Genomic DNA, 16918 nt, shown 5'->3' with positions numbered 1-16918 from the left:
GGTTCATTTTTGTGCCAAAGCTAAGACTTGGGCACTATTGCTGCACACACCCTTCACTTCAGATACCACGGTATGTCCTCTGGCCCCATGCACCCCTCCCCCACAGATGACACACCACTTTCCCAGGCTCTCTACTCCCTCAGTTCCCTCCTGAGTGGCTGCTGTTTGCCTCCACCTCAGTCTTCCTCCCTGAATCCTACCTGAAGCTGCCCAGGTATCCCTGGCAAAGGCAAGTCCCCTTCAGATCAGGTAGGAGGAGGTGCAACCTCATACCTGCTGCCTGCCCAAGAGCCACATGGTTCTCAGAGTCGGAGAGCTGTAGGTCCTTCCACAGTCACTACATATTTGAGGACCACAACCACCATTACCACCTGGTCTCAGCAGTAACCAGATGCAACTGGGTCTTGTGAGCAGCTCATCCACTGTTTCTAACCTTGGCTTTTTGCTTTCCTTGCCACATCATCCCTAATCTTGTCCTCCAACAGCTGCCTTCTCCAATCCTGTAACTAGTACTTGGATTAACACTCATGCTCAACCATACCCAGAGTCTTACAAGGCCTCCTCAGATCTCTTCTGCACTGGTCTTTTCCCACAAGCCTGCAACAGTTCGCCCCATCTGCCCTCAGCACATACTGACCCAGCAAACAAACATGCTGCTCACGCCGTCCATAAACCCTCATCAGATCCTCACCCCACAGGCATGTTTGACTCTTCACCCCCAAATCTCCTGCCCCATCAGAGCCCCCATCATGAGACCTGCAAAACAGACTAGTATCAGCCTAACAAACATAAAACTTCCTAATTATGGATCATTATGATCATTTTTTCACTACCTAGCCTGCACCAGAAACTTCATACACATAACCTTTATTTAAGGAGAACCACATTTTCCCCATTTCACCAAGGAGGAAAACTGAACCACAAAGATGCTAAGTCATCGATCTAAGGACACATGAACAAACAGCAAAGCTGGGATAATTAATACAAGCCAGGACTCCAAAGCCCAAGTTCTGAACTGCTACTCTCCATAGATCTTCCTGGATGGATCTGAAGAAACCAGTAAGAATGACTAGGACAATATGAGTCTCTGCTTTGTTACAGATCCCAAGACTTCAAGTCAAAAAGGTGGGCACGCAGGGAAAGGAGTGAGAGAAATGAACACTTCCCATGCCCACCCAAACCAGTTTTCCTTTTCTTGTCTGGCAGAAAAGTTTAGCAGGGTGTGTGGCTTCCCAGTGCAGAGGACTCTGCTCAGGTTCCCCTTCATAGGTGAGGATCAACTTTCCCTGAGGGCTTCAGCAGGGAGTGTGGTCTTGCTGGCACCTTAATTTAAAAATTCTGGCCTCCAGAACAGTGAAAGAATAAATTTCTGATGCCTTAAGTCACTAAGTTTGCAGTAGTTTGTCACAGCAGTCATGGGAAACTAATACGACTGGACTTAACACTTTATAAAATCTCAGCACCTATGAAAAAGAGCAGCAGTTAACATAGTAAAATTGGATTATCATTAGACTTTTGGACAGCAATATCTTTGGCCATAAGAAAACAAAATAATATATCTACAATACTCCAGGAGAGAAACTGTGAGCTTCATATCCAGTAAAACTGACTTTCAAGTGAAAAGGGCACAAATTCTACCTACTGTCAACATGCAAGAACTCTGGGGATATTATTCTCTTGTCCCTTTTTGAGGAACCTTCCAGACTATAAACTTCAGACCATCAAAATAACTAGAGAAACAGCGACTGCAGGATTGGTACAGAACATAAACAGGTACCTGCACGGTGGGGTCTTAGCAGGAGAACCTGCAGCAGGTGACCTGGACCACCTCCAAACTGAGACACTCTACTCTCCAGTCATTTTACAAAGACCAAGTGCTGCGTGCCCAGCTCTGAGCAAGCAGAAGAGGACAATATCCCCCTTGGCACAAAGAAAAGCATGGAAAGCAGTCAGGTCCCCAAATGCCACAAGGGGCAACAATGTTCACTGACCTGGGACACCGACCTTGGCGTCTGATGTGAGAGGAAAATCCTATTTTTATTCAAGTCCCCTTTCTGTGGGTCTCTTGAGTGTGCAGCTTAGTCCTTTGCATCATCTCCATTTCACTATTAACAGTGAAATCCTCAGAAAACTCACAATGATCACATCTGTGCTGCAGAACAGGAGGTGGGCTTTGAGGGAACTCAGGTCAGAAGACACAGGTGCCTGCAGCAGGAAGAACCTCATGACCAACTCCTTTATCTGCTAGATTAAAAACAAGGGGCATTCTGGAAAGCTGGCAGCAGCATGAAGTGACATCTGAGAATCTTGAATCCCCACAGAGAAATGGACACTGGAGAGCAATCAAAACTTCAAGGTTCCTCAAAACTAAGGGATAAAGCATCCCCACAAACTTCAAATATAAGCAGGTGAGAACAAAACACCAACAGCTTCAAGACTGACATGATATCAGCATCCATGGTGAAAAGAGTAAACAGAGGGGTATCCAACAGTCCTGAGAACAGAGAACCTCAAAAGAGCCAGAGTCACTAGAAGACTGACTTGAGAAGAGCAGCTGGCATTAGCAAGGGCTTGTTCACTCCGGATCAGGGGACTGGCGTCAAAGTCTAACCCCTGCGACCTGGAAGCTGATCACTGATGGCTCCCTCCCAGGACAAGGCCTAGAATCCAAACTGAGCAAGACAGAAATAATAGAATCCAACAACAAAGAAGGTCCATGAAGGTGGGGAGAAGGACTGAAGCAGGTAATCTGAAAGCCAGCTCTACAGTTTTCAAAACTATGTGAAAACTGCCAGATGTAGTGGCACACACCTATAACCCCAGCCGCTCCCCTATAACCCCAGTCACTCAGGAGGCAGAGGCAGGAAGACTGCAAGTTCAAAGCCAGCCTCAACAACTAAGCGAGACCCTAACCAACTTAGCAAGACCCCCAGCCCCACTGACCCAGGAGGCAGAGGCAGGAGGACTGCAAGTTCAAAGCCAGGCTCAACAACTAAGTGAGACCCTAACCAACTTAGCAAGACTCCCAGCCCCACTGACCCAGGAGGCAGAGGCAGGAGGACTGCAAGTTCAAAGCCAGCCTCAACAACTAAGCGAGGCCCTAACCAACTTAGCAAGACCCCCAGCCCCACTGACCCAGGAGGCAGAGGCAGGAGGACTGCAAGTTCAAAGCCAGCCTCAACAACTAAGCGAGGCCCTAACCAACTTAGCAAGACCCCCAGCCCCACTGACCCAGGAGGCAGAGGCAGGAGGACTGCAAGTTCAAAGCCAGCCTCAACAACTAAGCGAGGCCCTAACCAACTTAGCAAGACCCCCAGCCCCACTGACCCAGGAGGCAGAGGCAGGAGGACTGCAAGTTCAAAGCCAGCCTCAACAACTAAGCGAGGCCCTAACCAACTTAGCAAGACCCCCAGCCCCACTGACCCAGGAGGCAGAGGCAGGAGGACTGCAAGTTCAAAGCCAGCTTCAACAACTAAGCGAGGCCCTAACCAACTTAGCAAGACCCCCACCCCCAGTGACCCAGGAGGCTGAGGCAGGAGGACTCCAAGTGTGAGGCCAACTTTAGTAACTTATGGAAGCCCTGCCTAAAAAGGGCCGGGGATGTGGTTCAGTGATTAAGTGCCCTAGGTTCAATCTCTGGTACCAAAACTACATGAAAACCACGGAGGACAGAGTTCTTCGAAATGAGAAAGGATATGCAGAACCAAGACTCCTTCTGAAAGTTTAGAAAGACTAATTTCATCATAAAGCAACATAGCAATATCAAAAGCCCATTCCATGAATTTATTACCTAAGAAAATAAGGTGCAGAATAACACCCTTATTGATAACGAAAGACCATTATCAAAAACTATGCCCTGAAAACATACCGAAACTGTGACCAATATTTCAAAATAAGGCAAAAAGGGAAAAAGATTTAAAAAGTGATATACAGGCTGGAGGTAGAGCCCCAGGGGGAAAGTGCTCACCTAGCACATGCAAGACCAAGGGTGAGGGATGATGTGAAAAGCACTTATGGTGGGCCCTTGGGATGTATCAGTGGGTGCCTCTAATGCAGATGTATGAGCTGAACTGTGTCCCCCCAAATTCCTATGTTGAAGCCCTAACCCCAGTACCTCAGTCTACAACTGCATCTGCAGATAGAGCCTCTGAAGAGTTGATGAGGTTAAAGGAAGCCCTTGGGGTGCACCTTAATCCATACTGTCACCCTGTGAGAAGAGGGAGCTGGACACACAGAGACACCATGGACACCAGAGACACACCTACCCAGAGGAAAGAACACGTGAGGAAGAAGGCAGAAGCCCACCACCCACCAAGCCAGGGAGAGGTATCTCCCTGCTGGCACCTTCTTGGACAGCCAGTGAGAAGATAAACGAGTTGTTTATGCCACCTGTTAGTTATGGTAGCCCTGGGGACTTAATGAAGTAGGAAATGTTGTACCATCTTTTTTTTTTTTCTGGATATGCAAACACTTTAAACCTAACAAACACTTCAAAACCAAAATACTGTTTTACATGATTAAGCATTATGCACTGAGGTAATCTGTCCCAAGGGGGACATTATAAATAAGTTCAATTCCACCTTTTTTTTTTTTTAATACCAGGGATTGAACCCAGGGCACTTAATCACTGAGCACATCCCCAGCCCTTTTTAGTTTTACTTTTGAGGCAGAGCCTCACTAAGTTGCTGAGGTTGGCCTCAAACTTGCCTCAAACTTGAGGCCTCCTGCCTCAGCCTCCTGGGCCACTGGGATTATAGGCATGTGCTACTGCACCTAGTCTGCCATCTCTTTCCTTTGGAAAAGACTGGCTGATCTGCAGCTCTCTACTCAGAGCCCTGTGCCAGGCAGCTGTGAAACATGCCAACAGTAAAGATGCTCTAGACCAGACTGATCATAACGCAGGTGAGGTTTCTCTCCCTGTGAGGTGCATGGACGATGTACCTTAAGATTCTACCTTTGTACTGAAGAAAGAGGCGGATGAGTGAAGCAGGAAGCAACTGCAGAGGGGGCAGCCACCCTGGTAGACAGGATGGTGCAATTGGTCTCAGGAACCTGCCACCTAAACGCAGAGAATCAACACTGACCCCTGCTGGTCAGACACTAGAACTACAAGAACTTTCCCTCAGTCACAACTTTACTTCTGCTTTGAAAAATATAAAATAAACTAACCTGTGTAAATTTGCTAGTCAAAGATATTAGGGGTCTTTAGAAGACATGAACTCATCTCTAGCATTTGCTTTGTAACAGTGGATCTTGATATCTTCTGACTTTCTTCCAACCAGGTCCATGTAAATTTATGAAAAGAGGAGAGAGGGTATAACTTTCAATTACTATCCACACCAAATTCAGCACTGATTCTTACAATGAAGAGCTGGGTACAGTGGCATAGCAGTAGGTGTGATGGCTCTTAAAGATGAAAATCTCGCTGCTTTTATTATCCAATAAACACAGCTTTCTTATTATTGAAAAATTTAAGATTCAATATAGAGAAAATGCCCAGAGGGACTCGGCTTAAATGTGCCCATCAGGAAAAGAAAATACATTCAGTAAGTCTCCATTACGTGACATATGGTGTTTTAATTAATGGTCTAAAAAAAATGCTAATCATTTAATGCATGTCCATCATTCCCAACAGAGCTTAAGTTGCAACACATCAAAACTTGAATCCTGTGAAATGCTGGCTGACCCTCCACCCTTTCCTGCACTGTCCAGGGCTCTGAACCCGCCAGTGTAAGGCCACACTGTTCCTCCTGCTCTGGCACCCTGGCACAGACATCCAACTTCCAGGGAGTGTGACTTAGATGATGAATGAGGCAGTAGGTGCTCTGGGGTTGAGACAGTGAGACAAGTAGGCAAAGACCATCCATCACCAAGATTTCCAAGAAATAAAGAGAAATTGTTTTATATCTTTTTTTTTTACACAATCACAGATAAAACAGTTTTAAAATAATGATAGCAAATATTAGGACTAATAAATACATATCAGATGGTCTACCAGGCACTTTAAAGTAGGTATTCTTATTATGGAGTACCCACTCAATAATGAGGCAGGTACTCTTTACTCTCATTTTATAGATAAAATATCGGAGGCATGGAGAGGTTAGGTGACTTGCCCAAGGTCACACAGCTAGAAACATAAAAAAGAACTGCCTACAAAACCATGCTGGCTGGAGCCAACATACCAAATGACTGAAATACAGAAAATGTAATTATTAGTTAAGTTGCACAATTTTTCTTGGTCTTTATTTCCCATCTCAATGAAACACTGTAAGTTTTTATCCTGTACTAAAATCAAAAATGTTTAACAGATTTGACAGTTCTATCATGTTCTTGATAGTTACAAACTAGTTTTCCTCTGGAAAGTTCAGAAGAAAAAACCTAAACAGAGGGGACAGGGTTTATGACCTTCTCCCATGCAATGCTTTTTTAAATAGTTGACCTAAATCTCCTAACCCAAAGCAATAACATTCTTCCTTTAAAAAATTTGCCAAGCACCATGCCAGGTATAGCAGATACGTGAGACACTTATGCTGGGTGTGGTGGCACATGCTTCCAATCCCAGCAGCCCAGGAGGCTAAGGCAGGAGGGATCCCAAGCTCAAAGTCAGCCTCAGCAACTTAGCGAGGCCCTAAGCAGCTTAGTGAGATTCTGTCTCAAAATAATAATAATAATAATAATAATAATAATGATGGGTTAGGAAGGGCTGGGGTTGTGGCTCGGTGGAAGAGTGCTTGCCTAGCAATGTGTGAGGCACTAGCATGTTCTCAGCAGTCCATAAAAATACATAAATAAAAGAAAAGGTTCATTGACAACTAGAAAAGGGCTGGGGATGTGACTCAGTGGTCAAGTGCCCCTGGGTTCAATTCCTGGTACCAAAAAAATTAACCAATTCATAAAAGAGAGAGAAAAACAAGTCAGGTTGTTTGAGTTAACTTTAGATTACTGGGAGAGCTTCCCAGAGGAGGTGACACAGAATGGAATCACGTGGATAGATAAGTTATTTATTATTTCAACAAGCATTGATTGACAAGGGGTAAGGAGGTCAGCAGAAGTGAGAAAAGGGAAAAGGGCGTCCAGGTACAGTATGCGTCAAAATGAAGGCTGGCATACATATACGACCTACAAAGGGAAATAAGCGATTTTTAAAAAGATTATAGCTAAAATCACATGCTCTTCCCAGCTCTTCATCTTTCCCTTGCCAAGGAAAGTCTACACTGACAACAGGTCCTCCTAACATCACAGGTCACTGCCAGGTTGATAGGGCTTTTGCAACAGCACCTGCAGGTCACTCCTGATCACATCTGTCAATTATTTTGTATGGTTCTTTGGAAAGACGGCTCCCTCAGTTGCAGGTTATTTTTCTTTTGCAAGCTTTACCTGAAAAGGAATTTTCTTGTACCAAAGACCCATCTGCCTCTTCTCTCACTTCCTTTTAGTGCCTTCTGGACTATTCTACATAAAAATGGAAAACACATTCCCAGCATTCTCTATTCTGCTTTCTGATTTTATTTTGTCCCTAAAGTGAACCAAACAGACTCTGAAGAGCAAAGTGAAAAATTATATACATGTATGTGCATATATCATTTATGTTATAGAGATTCTGTTAAGTAATAGTAACATAGATAAATAAACAAACCTATACAGACTACTAAGTGCTAGGAACTGGTAATCCTCATAAGAATCTGAGGAAGGACTATTAGCACTTTATAGAGTAGGAAATTGAGGTTTTTAGAGTGTTTAAGTAACTTGTTAAATTCATACAACTATTCAATTCCATAGTCAGAATTTAAACTTCATCTCATTGTATGAGTCTGCCTAATTATTAAATATATACACTTGTGTATGTAAATTCGTGTTGCAGATTTAATTTGAATTAGAAATAGAACATACAAAAATGAAGTCTGTAATGTAGAAAAAAGCATAACAATTCTAGTTCTTTGCTCATGTTTTTATAAAATTATAATGTACATGTTTTATAAAATTATAATGTACATGTTTTATAAAATTATAATGTACATATAAAACTCCTTTTTGTCATAGTTAAAATAAAAAGTACCTATGTATCATAAATGTAAGTCATGAAACAAAATAATAAAATGAACTCTCATGAAAAACGAAGATTTACCTGAAAAATAGTTTAATCTAACCTAAAAAAAAAGAGAAACTGATAAAAGCCTGACCACTCAGAGGTCAATAACCCTGAAGATATTAAAAAGCCACAAAATATTTAAATAAAAGAACTCTATGGAAGCTGATTACAGAAGCCTTTAAGCAACTTATCAGCTAGGTGAAAGGGGTTACCAGTGAAATCTTTTTAATAAAAAGAACAAAATAGACAGCACTATGCTTAGAAACTTTAACCCGTTATGACTCACTGTCCTATATATGGGACACCTATAAAACCTATCAAATTTACTGGCTGGGTACAGTGGCACACTCCTGTAACCCCAGTGGCTTGGAGGCTGAGGCAGGAGGATCTCAAGTTCAAAACCAGCCTCAGCAAAAGCAAGGTGCTAAGCAACTCAGTGAGAACCTGTCTCTAAATAAAATACAAAATAGGGTTGGGGATGTAGCTCAAGGGTCAAGAGTCCCTGAGTTCAATCCCTGGTACTCCCCGCCCACCGCCCACCAAGAAATTTATAGAGGACACCTATAAATTTTGCTTATAAAAGCAAATTGCTCAATTTGTTTTCATAAGCATCCTATATACAGGACCATAAGACATAGTGGTTTAAGAACAATGTGTGTATATAGAAAAAAAAATAATAGAAAAATAGAATTAGGAAAAATTATTTTTTTAAAAAGCTATCTAAATCAATGAGAATCCAAGCAAAAGTGCCCAACAATCTATGTTCTAATAAGCAACATCAAAAACACCAACATATGACACAATTCTTTACCCAGTCTAATTAGCCAAGTTTAATTCCTGGTTCAGGCTATTGACTATGCTGGGCCTGCTAATATGTGGGGTTTATAGTCTCTGTGGATATTCTTATTAACAGGTAACATTTAATGTACATTATCGCATTTAACACTAAATCAGTCCTATAAAGTGACTACATACATACCCACCTGCCAATGGGGAACTTGAGGCTCAAAAGGACTGAGTAGCTTTTCTAAGGTTACACAATAGAAGATGCAGAATTTGAACCCAGTCTACCCAACCCCAAGACTTCATTCCTATGCATCTCTCAGGGTAGGACCTGAGCATCCCTAGAATCAGGCTGGGAAGGCAGAAAACAGTAGAACTGTCTGATGCCTGTCTCCAGCCAAAGCTGTTTCCATCAAAAAACTTTCGGTACTTAAACTCCTCAAAACATCTGTCTGAGAGTAGGTACAGTACTGTATTTATAAGACTCAACTCTCAAAAGGAGAAAGTCAGGCATTTAATATGCTTCAAAGAAATACAAAACCTTCATTCTTATCTTCAAAACAAATTTCTGCTTATCTTTTGAGAAATTAAACAAAGTAAAGGCAAGGAAAGAAATGCTTAAGATGCAAGAAATAAGCATTATCTTACATCCAAGTTAATTGTTCCCTGTGTTTAATCTGGATACTAATATATAAAACTTTACAGTTGCTGTTAAAGTTGTGCAAATAAAGGAAAATGGAGATTCTTACATTACACTTCAACCATGTTGAATATTTTAATGCAAATGTTACAGTTTGGATATGAGGTGTTCTCCAAAAGATCTTGTTAATGCAAGAATATCCAGATGTGAAATGACTGGACTGTGAGAGCCTATCAGTCCATCCTAGACTGCATGCACTGACTGGCGACAACAGTAAGCAACTGGGGCATGGCTGGAGGAAGTGGGTGTGACCTGAAAGGATGCATCTTCCTTGCAGCCCCTTGTCCCTTTCTCTGCTTCCTGGCTGCCATGGAGGGAGCAGCACCCCTTTGCCATGTCCTTCTGCCATATTGTGCTGCTTCACCTTGAGCCCAGGGCCACCCATGGACTAAATTTCTGGAACCATGAGGCAAATAAACTTTCCTTTCTCCAAATTGTTCTTTTGGTCACAGCTACACAAAGCTGACTGACACAGTAGGTACATACTAAGTATTGTGTGCATGGCTGATAAATGAGTCGCAGAAGGAATGGGCTTCTGGAGAGCATTCTGGAACTCTCCAGGATCTGAGGAGTCTAAAGTCAGGGAGTTAACAGCATGCAGCCACTTCCTTGAGCCAATACTACAGAAACCAGAGGAGGTGGTGGGATCTCCAAATTCACTCCTACACAAGTTCCCAGGAAGTGCCAGTGCTCCTGAGCTACTTCACAGGGAAAGTTGAAGAACCATCTTGTTTTTCACCACCCAGTGTTATACCGGAAACATTTTTTTCAGGAAGCAAGTGTCTATCTTTTCTTCTGAATAAAAGCCAAAGCTTCAAAGAGATAATGGAGTGAACTGAAATAGCTCAGCCTCGCTCCCCACTTGTAAGTATTACATGAAGTCTCCTCTTCAAAAGCTGGGGAGCACAAAGCTGCTCTGCTGAAAGCAAACTCTCTATTCAACCTCATGAGAAAAAGGGGCACCACAGGGCAGAAAGCTGGGGGCCAGGATATAGCTGTGCTGGGCCACTTGCTTTCCACTCACCCTCTTCTTTCTTTGTAGCAACAATGCCCCCAATAATGATCACCACCATAGCAGAGCGGGGCAAGGGCAGCATGGGGCATATCCAGATCCTCAGCTGCCAATTCAATAGCAGAGACACCTGCTCTGCAGCTGACACCGTAAGTCCATCCCTATTGCAAAAAACCAACACATGGCAAGAAGGCTGGGATGCTAACTAGGCAAAATCAAATTCAGTGACAGGTATTTTCATAACAGTCACCAAACACAAGTCATCCACGTTCCACCCCCTTTCCTTTTGCCAAGACGTATCAATAGTATCAACCCTAATCTGCATCTTAGGCATAAACCATGGATTCACAGTAAACCTGACTCTACTTTCTCCATGCCTAGCAAATTATCCAACATCTTTTAGGGTCTCCTAGGTATAGCCTCCTTTTGTTTCTTATAAAATCCTGGAATGGGTCTCATAAATTCACTGGTCTAATCCATCATTTTTTCCTTCACTTATCAAGCATATTCGAGCACCTACTATGTTCCAGGCATTAGTATAAAGAACACAAACAAGAACTTTGCACACCTTTAGTCCTCCCAGTATCCCAGTGGGGAAGAAAGACTTCCAGAGTTTAAAAAAAGAAAAGAAATTATAATCCCATGTAATAAGAGTCATGAAGCAAGGCATGTCCAAATTCACAGAGGACATAGTGATGAGATGAACTTGATGGACAGAGAAGGCTTTGCATAGGCTATAGCTGAACTGACTCTTGAAAGGTAACTAAAAGGATTTCAGGTGAGGAAGAGTGTGCAGGAGGGAAAACAGTCACAGGAACAAAGACCTGGTGGGTTGTACTCTGGTTCAGGAAAAGCAGTGAGCTCATTTTAGACTGGTTGACATGCCAGATGCATGGAAGAGATAAGGCTGTGGTCCAATTCAGAAAAGCCTTGTATATCACACCAAGGAACTTGGAGCCTTATTATCAGTAATGGAGAACCAGTAGTATTCAAAGGAGAAGGGCCAAACTCTAGTTACCTTCAGCCTGAAGAAGTGTTTTCTTTCACTTATAAAGTCTTATTCAAATATTTCATCTAGTTACTAATATTTAAAAATTAAGAGATTTCATATTAAAAAATTGAGTTCTTGTCTTCTTAAAAGAAAAAAATCTGGCAACACTGAACTAACATCTTCACACAGCGACAACCATTTGGATCTGAGAAGCAGGTACATCAGCTGCCCCATTCAGATGGATACGTATTATGGAGTTCAGGACACCCCCTCACGGGAAGGCATTTGGGTTTGCAATTCCTGATTTTAAGGAAAACGAAAGCAATACAGTGATTAAAGTGGGCACTGAAACCAAAGACAAGATGGTAAGTTAGGAGAACACTACAGCAAATGGGGAATTAAAAAAGCATGAACCAAATTAGGAGAATAAAGACCCAGAAATAGGTAATAAGTCAAAAAATGTTTAAAATACTCCACACACTATGTTCATATATTAATACACGACCAGTGTAACTTCACATCATGTACAACCACAAGAATGGAAACTTAAACTCCATGTATGCATAATATGTCAAAATACATTCTACTTTCAGGTATAACTAAAAAAATAAAATAAAAAATGGATGAAGTACTTCAAAAATACATATATATTTCAGGCACAAGAATTCTTATTAATCATATAACTTATGTGTGCCATTTGTTCATTATGAAGACTATATTAGGAGAATGGAAGAGTGATTTTAAAATGATTTCCAATGTGAAAACTCAGGTGGCTGTTACATAAACTGTGTGGTAAACCCACCCAAATACCATAAATTCGCACAGACGCTGATGAGACACTGTAGAACCTGTCTTATGTGATTCTAATCCTGGATTCTCAGGTTCGTTTCCTAGTTGGAACAGAAAAAATTCTGATTGCAAACTTTCTGAGTGAAGCTCCCTTGGACAAGTGATGTTCACAGAGGGCGGGATCTAAACCTTTACAATTTCTCCTGCCAGGACCAGCAGTTACCTGACAAACTTAGAACCCCTTCCAACTCATCCAGGGGAAGGGCCTGCCCAAGAACTTACACAAGCCGTTGATATCCAGCATGTTAGAGATGCCCCGGTCACTCATGTCCACTTCCGGCTGGTTCTTCTCCCGGCTCTCCTCCACCAACTTTTTCAGAGACTTGGACATGTTCTGCACTGAACGAAAACAAACCACGTGGACGATGGTAGAAAGGCAAGGAGGTGGAAGGAAAGACACCTGCAGCTTCCCCTCTCCAGTTTGGCCTGGGCTGGAGAGTGGGCATCAGAGGTCCGGGTGCGGGGAGGAGGATGGGACAGGGCGGGGCAGGGGACTGGGAAGGGTTCAGCACCATTCTGGCCACGCAGGGAAGCAAACCCAGGTGCAGTGCCACACACACACTCACCGCGGAGGGCAGCACCTAACAGAGTGGACGCGAAACGTCCGTAGGACGCGCTCGGGTGGCAAGAGATGCACTCCCGATCAGTGCAAAACCGGCACCCGAACAAGGAACACGCCCTGTCCCGGCGCTCAGCGCAGGCGCGCAAGGGGCCTCTTTCAGCTCCACGCCCCTCCCGCGCCGCGCACTTCCCAAATTAGGCGAACAGTTTACTAGACGTGGCTCCAGGGCGAGGCCCCGCCCATAAAGGAATGTGGGCCCCGAGGCCGACCAATCACATTTGTTATTCTGCTCGGCGACTCCTCCCCACACCGAGGTTAGCCCTTGCCTCCCAGGTTTGAAATTCCGATTGGATCCGAGTGGACGCATGCGCACTGGTATGGCGCATGCTCGGTTGGTTGGTGGAAGGGAGGAGTACTGTGGGCGGAAGTGGGGAAGTCCCAGGCACAGTGGTGGAGGGAGAAAGTTTCTGACCGTGACTCTGGACTATTTCAAAATCGGTGTCCTGCCTCTCTAATTGCAGCTCCACCTGGAGCGGTCCCGACTCCCTTCTCCGCAATAGAGGTCTTCGCGGAAGCATGCAATCTTTGTACTGAGCTGAAGACAAGAACTCAGTCGTAATGTGTGAATCCCCAGCTCGCCATCATGTTTTTTTCCCGAAATCTTGTAGATTTCTACTGGTTACTTTTTGCCCCTGACCTTTTGGACTAGAACAACAGAAATCGCTCTCCGGTTTAAAAACTACAAAACACCCATTTGTGAAATATGAATTTGGGTTCCCAGGAGTCTGTCACTTCCTCTTCAAAAGGCGAGTCTTCTGAGGCTGTCAAAACAAAATACCACAGACTGCATGGCTTAAGACAGAAATTAATTTTCTCACAGTTCTAGGAGCTAGAAGTTCAAGACCAAATACCTGCAAATTTGATTTCTCCTGAGTCTCTCTCCTTGGCCTGCAGACAGCTGCTTCTCTCTATATCCCCACATTGCCTTTTCCCTGTGCAGGCGCGTCCCAGTGTGGCTTCCTCTTATTAGGACACAAGTCCTACTGGATTAGGACTTTGCCTTCATTTCTCTGCTAGCAACCTGGCTTTCTTTCATAAATGCTCTCTCTTAACTATCTCGGAGGATAATAGCTTTTAAACTTCCCTTCTGTTTACTAAATTGTTTCTTCAAGGGTTCCTGCTTAATGTTCATTTAGCTCTTTCTCCTTCATGCTGCCGAGAGACTTCCTCTTGTAGTTGATCTTGGCTGTCTTTTCATGTTCAAGTGTGGAGATCTGAGCTGATTCGGGGGATAATTGGAGTGGTTTCTTTCCTCTCTCGTTTATGTGTATTTATTTCTCTGTTAGGTCAGCATTAGTTTTCCCAGGGCCGTTCGTTAAATTTCTTCAAAAGTGAGAACCTAAGTGTTCTGCTTACAAATCATCACCAGGTTGCCCTCACCTGTGGAGACAGAGGGCCCTTGTAAGTGGCAACTGATATAGTTCCTTTACTTCCCATTTTACCTACTCACACCGCACCTGACAGCCCCCCATACAGATGACATCTGGAACAGCAATTCCCAGTCTTGTAGTATTTCTCTCTGAAAGTTATTTTTGGCTACAATTTCTGTTTTATTTGCCAGCATGATTCAATTCATTTCCTGAATTTTCTAGAAATTTGTTTTCACTCCTGTTTGAGAGAGAAAAAATCAAACTTTTTTCTCCTCTCATGCACTCAGCACTGAGAACTTCTGACACCAGGTGTGTGTTGGGTATTCCCACACATCAAGCCATTCTCCAGAAGACACCAGCTGCGTGACCTACAATTTATCACAATTCTGACGCTATCCACCAGCAAAGTCGGATTGCACAGGTGAAGAACTGTCTATAAGACTGCCCTTATTTAAAATGCCAACCCCAAGTAGTAAATGGGTTGTTACCTAACAAATGATATAAATGGGGTTCACATGATCCCTTCCTCGATTTCAATTAATTTGGTAGGACAACTCACAGAACTCAGGGAAATGCTGTGTTTACTAGTTTATTATATTTATAAAGAATATGATCAAGGATGCAAATGAACAGTCAGATGAAGGGATACACAGGACAAAGTCTGAAAGGGTCCTGCGTGTAGGCTGGAGTTGGAAGGCACCACCTTCCCAGCATGTTCAACATGGAGAGCTTCCAACAAGGAAGCTGTCTGAAAAGTGTTTCAGGGAGGTTTATGGAAGCTTCATCACATAAGCACAATCGATTATAACTCAAGGTCCAGCCACTCTCTCCTTCCTGGAGAACAGAGGGTAGGATTGAATGTTCCAAACTTCCAACCATGGCTTGGTCTTTCTGGTGACCAGTGTCCATCCATGAATCCATCAAGGGTAACTTCATTAGAATAGAAGATGCTTCTATCACCCAGAAAATTCTGAGAGTTTAGGCACTCTGTGGCAGACACTGGGATCAAGGACCAAATCTTCAAACCTGTACCTATCACCCCATCACTCAGAAAATGACAAGAGTTTTAGAAGCTCTCTGCTAGAAAGAAGAGGCAGAATCCAAATATGTCTGTCTTATTGCACCATGATATCACAAATCACCTGTCATCCTCCTCTCCTTCTCTTTGCTTTTACTGATATGACACTTAATTAACTATGTCCCTATGTTGCAAATGTGTACAGTATGGAAACAAGGCCAGATTCCTGGGTGGAGACCTGTGCAGATGGACAGAACTCCACATTCAGATGGCCTTCCACTTGATTTAATGCTCTGCTGTCTCCATCTTGAAATGTTCAAAAATCTTTGAACAAGGGGTCTTGGAAAATATATAACTGGTTCTGTATAAAAAGGTGTGTACTTCAAGAATGGAGGAAGGAAGGACTGTATTGAGGGAAAAGAGGGGTGGGAAGGGTGGGGAGGAAGGGAAAAAATAACAGAATGAATCAAACAGCATTACCCTATGTGAACCTATGATTACACAAATGGTATGCCTTTACTCCATGTACAAACAGAGAAACAACACGTATCCCATTTGTTTACAATAAAAAAAAGGTGTGTACTTTTCAGAGCTTAAATGTCCTCCACAGCATCACTGCCAGGATCTCTATGTTCACATGCAATTTATTCCTTAATATTTCCCATTGGGAGAAATATACCACCCCTCAACCTCTGGGTATACAGAGTAAACCAATCAGAAATTGAGTAAGGAAGATTCTTGATCCAAAGCAAGACCTATTACAACTGGAATATGATTAGAAATTCATATATAAATCATTAATTTTGAAAGTGCCTTTTTTAGTTTTTAAACTAATCCCTGTAGTTGAGATCCTGAAAGTCCCCATATGTGTTAAAGGCCTAGTACCAATGGTGGAGCTAGTGGGAGGGGTGGAATGTTTAAGAGGTGGAGCCTAGTGGGGACTTTAGGTCATTGAGGGTATGCCCTTGAACAGGACAGTGGGACCTTGGTCCCTTCTTCTTCCTCTCTTTTGCTTCCAAGCCATGAGATAAGTAGTTTTGCTCTGCTATGAGCTCCCATCATGAGGTGCTGCTTCACTACAGGACCAAATCTATAGGGCCAACTGGTCCTAGACTAGAACCACAAAACTGTGAGCCAAAATAAGTCTTTTCTAAGTTGATTATCTTAGATATTTCATTATAGTGATGAATAGCTAACATAACTACATAACAAACCACTAAGTGGTGATATAAATATAAAATCACAAAATTAAAACTTAAAAAGCAAAACTTTCATCAAGTATCTAACAATTATCATATTGTTTTCCCTAATAACTTTCCTCAACTTGAAAGCAATAGTTTTAATAAAAATTTTCAGAACTTACATTATTTTGACACTGTATCATTTCTAAGTTTTTAAAGCAATTATATTAATGTGACAGCAACCACATTGTTTTTTTACCTAGCCTATGTAACATCATCAATTTTTCCAGGAGACCTATGAAC

The 16918-nt window shown here is 42.8% G+C and overlaps 1 protein-coding gene across 2 annotated transcripts in view; it reads right to left on the bottom strand.

The window, feature by feature from the left end:
• Rsu1 (Ras suppressor protein 1) overlaps positions 1–13154 on the bottom strand; it is a 182682-nt gene extending 169528 nt beyond the window's left edge. Inside the window, exons 1-2 of one of the 2 annotated variants that reach the window (XM_047520762.1) lie at positions 12991–13154; positions 12647–12763 (exon numbers count right to left, since the gene is read on the bottom strand). In XM_047520762.1, coding sequence (XP_047376718.1) covers positions 12647–12755 — 109 coding nt within the window. In that variant the 5' untranslated portion in view covers positions 12756–12763; positions 12991–13154. The remainder of the gene's footprint in view (positions 1–12646; positions 12764–12990) is intronic. The other variant, XM_047520763.1, reaches the window with a different exon arrangement.
• Between the last annotated feature and the right edge of the window lie 3764 nt (positions 13155–16918).

This window comes from Sciurus carolinensis, chromosome 12 (genome assembly GCF_902686445.1).
Source record: "Sciurus carolinensis chromosome 12, mSciCar1.2, whole genome shotgun sequence".
Classification (NCBI taxonomy): Eukaryota; Metazoa; Chordata; class Mammalia; order Rodentia; family Sciuridae; genus Sciurus; species Sciurus carolinensis.
This window is presented reverse-complemented; position numbering and strand designations above follow the sequence as displayed.